Source organism: Triticum dicoccoides, chromosome 1A (genome assembly GCF_002162155.2).
Source record: "Triticum dicoccoides isolate Atlit2015 ecotype Zavitan chromosome 1A, WEW_v2.0, whole genome shotgun sequence".
In the NCBI taxonomy this organism is placed as follows: Eukaryota; Viridiplantae; Streptophyta; class Magnoliopsida; order Poales; family Poaceae; genus Triticum; species Triticum dicoccoides.
Genome location: NC_041380.1, coordinates 598,729,407 through 598,737,107, shown reverse-complemented (window position 1 = coordinate 598,737,107; position 7,701 = coordinate 598,729,407). Strand labels below are relative to the sequence as shown.

General features: G+C 50.2%; 1 protein-coding gene across 1 annotated transcript; it reads left to right on the top strand.

Moving 5' to 3' along the window:
• Positions 1–4,562: 4,562 nt before the first annotated feature.
• On the top strand, positions 4,563–7,398 carry LOC119356838 (E3 ubiquitin-protein ligase MARCHF6-like). Its single transcript, XM_037623831.1, has 4 exons — positions 4,563–4,763; positions 5,561–5,884; positions 6,665–6,849; positions 7,077–7,398. The coding sequence occupies exons 1-4, from the start codon at positions 4,563–4,565 to the stop codon at positions 7,228–7,230; spliced, it is 864 nt and encodes a 287-aa protein (XP_037479728.1). The 3' UTR covers positions 7,231–7,398.
• The last annotated feature ends 303 nt before the right edge of the window (positions 7,399–7,701 follow it).

The following is a 7,701-nucleotide window of genomic DNA, read 5'->3' as shown; positions in this document are numbered from 1 at the left end:
TGCACTTCAAAGAATCACTCACAGAGGAAACACCAAGTTTGTCAACTGTGAAGTTAATAAACATTTTTCCGGTCTTTTTTGTGTAGTTGGTGGCTCTGGAAACTTGTTGCTGCACAGGTACTGTTAGAGCAGTCTTGAGGAATTTCCTTTATGTTTTTTTGGCCTCAGCAAGTGACGGGTATCATCCTATTCTAGCTGCAATCAGTGTGTATATATATGGTGTTGCATCACATTCGGTGTTCTGCCACACACAATGGACAGCAAAATAAGTGCTCTGTATTGCGGTTTTGAGTGACACCTCTGCTGCATCACTGTCCTGCTGGATTACCGAAAAAGGCTTTCGCCCCATTTTATATATAAAGCACCAAACCACAAGCATCCAGTACAACGACACGCCACGCCATCGCAACACACGCACACACCCAAGACAGGATATATAGGCGCTGAGCGCAGCAACACCACTCCTAGCACTACCGCCCCGAAGATATGAAGCTACATATGACGAACCATGTGCTCCAAGGTGGCGCCTTCAGGAAGGATACGACGCCGGAGCGCCGCCACCGTCCGATCCAAGGATCAGAGTTTCCTCCGGAGCCGCATGACGGGCAATGAGAACCGCGACGACGCCTTCAAGAAGGGAGCGATCTTCGCCGCCGCCGGTCCGTCCGAAGATAGAGCAGGTTTTCACCTCGGCCAACAATCACCGCCACCAAACGCCACACCCCGGCAACCACGCCGCCCACACGACCATGATGACCGGGCAGCACCAAGGCACGGGCTTTTTCCAAGAGCACCGCGCAACCACCACCACCAGGGCCGCCGCCCCAGCATCCACCACCTCACCCGTGACCCGCCGCACCCCAACGAAAGAGACGAGCGGAAAGGTCCCACCTTTCGCGCCCATGGGCGACCCCCAGCGTCGAGACCCAATAGGTCGGCCAGAACTGGCATCCACCGACCCATCCTGCTGCCCCAAGTGCGAGATGAGCTCGGTCCTGCAGCGACGAGAGGGGGACGAGGTCAGTCCTGCTGCATCGTGCGCGAGACGAGTTCAGTCCAGCTGCATCGTGCGCGAGACGAGCTCTGTCCTGCGGCAACGGGCGCGAGACGAGCGGTGGACCGCAGCTGGGAGAGGGCCAGCCCTTTGATGGAAGTAGCGCCCGGGCGACGAGGAGATGGGGTGAAGGACGAGACGGTCCGAACACAGACAAACCGACGCCGGAGGAGCCGACCGTTGCCGCGGACAGATCCATCGAGCCACCGTGAAGCCGCCACGACAACGGAAGGCCACCGAGACCTGCCCATGCCGCCGCCCACGGCCGGAGCAGCAGCCATGCCCGGCCGCTGCCCATCCGCGTCGCCCGGCGAGCTCCAAGCGCCGGAGCCGCCGGGCACGCACCACCGAAACCACCGCCACTGCGCTGCCACCCCGACCAGCCGAGGGGGCCTCGGTCAGGGCCACCGGCCGCAACCCTAGCCGTCGCGGCCCGCGCCGCCGAGAGGCCAGATCCGGAAAGGCCATCGTGGCCGCCGACTCCGACCTCCAGCCCGCACCACCACCACAGCCGCGGCCACGGTAGAGGAGGCCACCGGCAGCCCGCGCCGCCATGAGCCAGATCTGGCCGCGCAGGAGCCGCCGCCGACCCGGGCACAGGCACGCCACCCGCCTAGCCGCCCGCCGCGGGGGGAGGGAGGGACGACAGGGAGCCGCCCCAGCCCGCCGCGCCTCCATGGAGCCCGGCCGTAGCTCCACGACCCGGCCCGGGGCTCCGGCCCGCACCAGAAACGCCCAAGCGGGGAGACAAAGGGGGCCCCGCCGGCGGCGGCAGCAGCCGGGCTTCGCCCGGCCGCGCCCCTGGGCGACGGCGAGGGAGGAGGAGGGGGGAGGAGGGAGCGGCGGCTAGGGATGGGGTTGGCCTCCGGCCGCCTCGCGGGAGACGACGCGGAGGCGAGGATGCCCAACAACATGTTTCCTCATCGTCCTGCTGGATTAGGCTGAACGACATGGCATTCTGTTTAATATCAACAAATGAAATACATCAATTCGTAGTTCTATGATGCACATTCACTCAAAGAAAAATAAATAAATAAGAAAGTCAAGTCACAGGCTTGTAATTCTACTAATTACCACCAGAGAAACAGTTAAGAAATTCGACAGGAGAAAAGAGGCACAATCCTCACTGTGTGTATATGGTATAATAGAGGAGCAAGTACATACACCAGATACAGAAAGAGAGTATAACCAACAATATTTCACAACTGTTTGAAAAAATATAAGCGTTGCGGTATTTGCGGTACCAGACTTTTGTGACCCTAGGAGTCACCACCAGGGGCACAATCCTCACTGTATGGATGGTAGAATAATAGAGCAAACATGCTGGGACACATATAGAGAGAAGCTGAGTTTAGTCATTGAACATTCACTCTGACGTGCTTCATATGCTCTGCTACCAGCCTCGAGAATGCCGTCAGTTTCCAGCACTGATAAATTTGTAGCAGAGGCATTGCGCCTTTGTCAAACAACACAGTTTGGACGGCATGTAAGCAACTCAGCTCCAGCACCACGAGGCTCGAGAAATGAGAGCTCTAGAAATGGAGATGTCTCCCTTGAAATGAATCATACCTCAGGCGTAGAACTGTAAGGTTTGGAAGAAACCGAAGGGCTAGTATGGCATCATCTTGCTTCAATTTGCAATGTGCTAGTACCAACTTGGAGAGAATATTTTGAAAGCTTATGGATCCATTCTATTCGATTGACTAGCCAACCTTGCACAATGAGGCTCTCGAGGCTGCTTGGTGGCAACAAACCCTCGCCCAAACAACTATCCATCCAACAGCTCGAATCCTCTATTTTAACTGACAAAGATTGTACCCCCTCTGATCAAAAATAAGTGTCGTGATTTTAGTTCAAATTTGAACTATTTGAACTAAAACCACGACACTTATTTCCGATCAGAGGGAGTAGTTGATTGTGACCAGCAGTGGCATACCACAACTGTTTGCTGTTTCCGAGGCCAATACCAGCCACTTTAAGCTTACGCAGGCGAGTAAGCTCTCCGAGCTCTTTAAGAGTGATCTTTCCACTGCAATGAGAAACATTGACATCACCTAGTGTCTGAAGGGCCTTCAATTTATCAATCCCTCTAGGAAAGGCAACATTTTCAGTACGCTCCTTAGAGCAATAGTGTAGATTGAGCATATCACACTTTCAGTACGCTCCTTAGAGCAGCAGTGTAGATTGAACATATCACACCTGTTCAAACAAGAACCTAAAACTTGTGGTCTCCAGAAAATATCAGGTCCCCTAATGTGAGGAGTGTTTTTTTTATGAAGGCGAGACGAGAGTTGAGTGGCCGACGAACGGAGTTGGGCCCGCTTGTTTTCGTTTTCCACTCAAGCGAAAGGGGTGATGGTTGGTGCTCATAGCTAGTGTGTGGTCGGATGTCTGATGGACGGCGTCCCTCGGCAATAGCTCTGTTTATGTCAGTCGATCTGGTTCCCATGTTAGAGACCGTCGATGTGTTAATGTTGCCATTGCCACTAAACACTGTTGAAATGGAGTTTTCCTTTGAAAAAAGGAAATAATAATGATGGTAAACTGAAACCTTGGCCCTAAATGTGATGGCTTTATGTTTTTTTTTGAAAAGGGGACACCCCAGCCTCTGCATCAAAACGATGCATACGGCCCTCTTATTAAAAAAATAAAAAGGTTCCAACAAAGTCTAAAAGTCTCCAAAAGAAGATAAAAAGGAGCTCACACAGAGCCAAATAAAAGACGCCACAACCAACTGGTAAAAAGGAAAGATAGGTAAACTAATTGCCTATCCTATTACATGACCGCCATCCAAACCGGTTGAATATATCCCGTACTACCATCTCCCATCGGATAGATCCAGTAACCAAACGCTCCCTGGCCTCCATCGGAGTGAGTAGTGACCATGAACGGATCAGTGCCGTGGCTCGGAGAATAACCTGCAAAAAATGAACGCATGTTGTCCTGTTAAAAACTAAATCATTTCTGCAATTCCAGATAGCCCACAGCAAGGCGCAAACTCCTACGCCAATACGGAGCTGGTGAAGTACCGAACAGGGCCTAATATCATGCATATAATACTAGTGTATGATACTACCTTCTTAATGCATTGTATCAAAAAATAGTGTCATATTAATCGACATGCATGACACAAAGTAGCATATCATTTATTATGATATTGTATCTACATATGTACTCTAACCTCTCTCTTCTTTAATTCTCTGCGACATCAGCATGTTTGCTGTTCCTAAGTGCATGATACCAATTACTAGTAAGATATCATCATTATGGCTAGCCTAAGCACCGCGGAAAGGTGTGGACGATGGGGATTAATCCCAGCCGTTGAACTTGAAGGGGCACGGATGGAGGACTGAGCAGAGGCAAGCCGCGTCGTCCTCTGTTCTCTTTTCTTATTTCTCTTTGGATTTGGAGGGAAGCCGCGTCTTCCTATTTCCCCTGTCCGCCAACCAAAAACCCCACTCCTCCGTCTCGCTCCCCGTCGCCGTTCGCCATTCCCCAAGCTCTGCGGATGGGCGCCGCTGCGTCCGCTGCGCGGGAGACGGCGGGGGTAGGCTCCGGGGGCGAGGAGCAGGAGTGCCGCATCTGCCGCCACCCCGCCGAGCCGGAGCGCCCGCTGCGTCACCCCTGCGCCTGCCGCGGCACCATCCGCTTCGTCCACGACGACTGCCAGCTCCGGTGGCTCGACGCCACCCGCCAGCGCCGCTGCGAGGTACCTATTACCCTCTCCTCGTCCCCCGCCTCTCCCAGCAGAGCAGATCATGCCCTGCCATGGATTTAGCCCGTCCCCTCGTGGCCTCTCCCTCGCCGATTCCGGCAGATCCGTTTCGCCACCGTGCTCGCGCTCAGTTCCTCTTCACATGTGTTCGATTCCGGCGCAAAATGTTAACATTGGTGACATTTCACACTGACTAGTCACTACACACGGGCAGTGGCTAGTCTGAACATTGCACAGCATTTCCCTTCGCTGTGCAGGAAGTGGATCCTCTAACATTAAGTAAGGAGAAAAGTCACCTAAGCTACAGTGCAATCTAGTGCAAAACGAAGAAAGAAAGTCAAAGACACTGTAGCAAATAACGTAATTATCTACTGTTCATGTAAATAAATTTAAAATTAATTCTATTGCATCATAATTTTGTTTGTATGTATTTTTTTGTAAATGTATATCATAGATTTGTAATTTGCAAATTAATTTAAGTCATTTTAGCTTTAATCATATGAACGTGAAGGAGGAAAGTTAGAGAATTGTAGCTTAGGTGACTTCTCTTCTTGATGTTAGAGGATCCACTTCCCGCTGTGCAGTGCCTGGTGATGCGCTTGATCGATGCTACTCTGAACATTTCAGATGATGATGCTTTGTGTAATAAAATTTTCAGACTGGTGATGCGTTGTCTGAACATTTCACACTGACTACGCCGGCAGTCGCTAGGCTGAACATCTCATAACATTTTCTTAGCTGTGCAAGTGCAATGCCGGATGAAGTGATGATGCGCTTGGTTGATTGATCAGGTGTGCGGGCACGAGATCTCCATCCGCCCCATCTACGGCGCGGATGCCCCGGCCCTGGCAAGGCTTGCGAGTCTCATCTTACTGCCGCTGTGCCTCGTGCTGACGGCCAAGATCGTCTGGATGCTCACCGGCCTCTACCTATGGCGCCTCGCGCTCGCCGGGACCCGCGCCGAGGCCTTCCGTCTACTCACCGTCCGCTCCTGCCGACCCGCCGCGCTCTCTCAGCTCGTGCTCTGGGCGGAAAACGCGCTCGGCGCAAAATACGGAGGACGCCGGGGCCGCTGCCAGGTCGTCGCGCTGCGCGTCCTTCAGTTTTCCTTCTTGGTATGCTCTTCAACAAGTGCTGTAGTATATATATATCTGCTGATGCTTACTGTATATTAATGTGCTTGAGTTCTCCACTACTAGCATTTAGCACATCTTGATGCCGTGCCGTGGTTCCTCATGTTGGTTTGAGGTTCCAGGTTATGGCTAGAGATTGCCAAAAGTAAATGATGTCCATATTGAAGAAACTTGTATGAGTTGTTGTATAAGTAAGATGCTACTCATTTCCTTACTCTGTCTTCTACCCTGCAATTGGGCCTCCTGTCAATTAATCTGTACTAATAAATACTCCCTCCGTCTCAAAATAAATGTCTCAACTTTGTACTAACTTTAGTACATTGATAAGAGGAGCATTCCCAAATATAGGTGCAGAATAACCTTCTGGTTATTTTTGACAGGGAAACCGTAAGGGTGCCCCCGACAGTAAATTTTAGACATAACTGTACAAGTATATGCAGTAGAAAAGATAGAAGGTGGGGTGGGGTAATGTGCAACATGGGAGGGACCTATACAAGGGAGGGACCTATACATGAGAGGGCCAGCACTCAGAGCAGAGTCTGAAACTCCATCTGCAGAACTGAAAGTGTATTAACTTGTTCCTTTTGGCGCTTCCCCATTGTGCTAATATTAATGCAGTATTTTTTAGGCTAATCCTAAGCGGGCTTTATTTACAAGGTTTTGGCTTAGTTCCATGCTTTCGGAATGGGTGCTTTATATTTCCTTTTCTGCTTGTTATTTTACAAATCTCTACAAAATTCTAACAGATGCCTATCTAATCAGGTGGCATTGGTTGACATGGTTCTGGCCTGTACATTGGCATTTATCCCTTTCACAATTGGAAGGATTATCCGGTTGTGCATAGGTGAAGTCGACTCCTTTGCTTCGACACCTTCTATCCTCCTAATTGGATATGGGTTTATCTTCTCACTGGGCGCGACTTTCACTGGGCTTCTTCATAATACTGGGTAAACCCTGTAGTTTTCTTTCATTTTCTAATATAGTCTAATTTGCACTTTCTTCTAAGTTCAGTGTTGACTGTTGATTTACGGGGACTTTGATTCTGATGGTTACCGGATACGCGGTAGTTTTAGGCTTTTGTCATGTGTCTCTTTAATTCCAAGATATTGTATGTGTCTTCTGCTAAATTATGGTTTGCATGACAGAAACCATTTTTTTCTAATATATCTGCCAGGGGCGTCTTCCAGAGATTCGCCAGGGGCTTCCGCGCGCTCAGCGATCTCGTGGAGCAGTTATGGGATTTCTACGTCCTTGATCTCTGTAATTATGTCGTGGATGAGCGTATTGTCATCGGGCAAAGGTTGGAAGACGTCGCCGATGGTTGGTGACAGCGGGGAACTCTGTTTTTAGTAGTTCACGGGAACAGGGATCTGGTGATATTAACAGTTATACTTATATATAGCATGGTTACATATGTATAGCATGCATACGGAGGAATACACATAGGCCACGTTATTGAGATGATGCTAGCATATATATAAATTTATGGTGAAACTTGTTGATGTCGATGCAGTTTCCCATGTCGAAGCTACCGAGGTTGTATCGGTCGGTCAGTTTGACGGCGTTGTCCCATATTTGTTGAACTGAACTGATGTTTGAAACTTTTTGCCCTTTTTTCCGTCGACTGCTGGCTGCATTCTATAGGCCGAGGAGAAACGAGTGGTAGTCGCTTTAATTTTTGGTTGCGCATGAGTTGTCCAACATTCAAGACAACCAAGACCATCTCGTTTCTCATGAGTTGGTCATGACTTGTCCAACATTCAAGACAACCTAGACCATCTTGTTGCTCATGAGTTGTC

Excerpts from the sequence above, each read along its gene's own strand:
- LOC119356838 (XM_037623831.1), top strand. The coding sequence starts at position 4,563 with ATGGGCGCCGCTGCGTCCGCTGCGCGGGAGACGGCGGGGGTAGGCTCC. Across the intron at positions 4,764-5,560 it reads CCCGCCAGCGCCGCTGCGAG|GTGTGCGGGCACGAGATCTC; the intron begins GTACCTATTACC and ends TTGATTGATCAG. Across the intron at positions 5,885-6,664 it reads TCCTTCAGTTTTCCTTCTTG|GTGGCATTGGTTGACATGGT; the intron begins GTATGCTCTTCA and ends CTATCTAATCAG.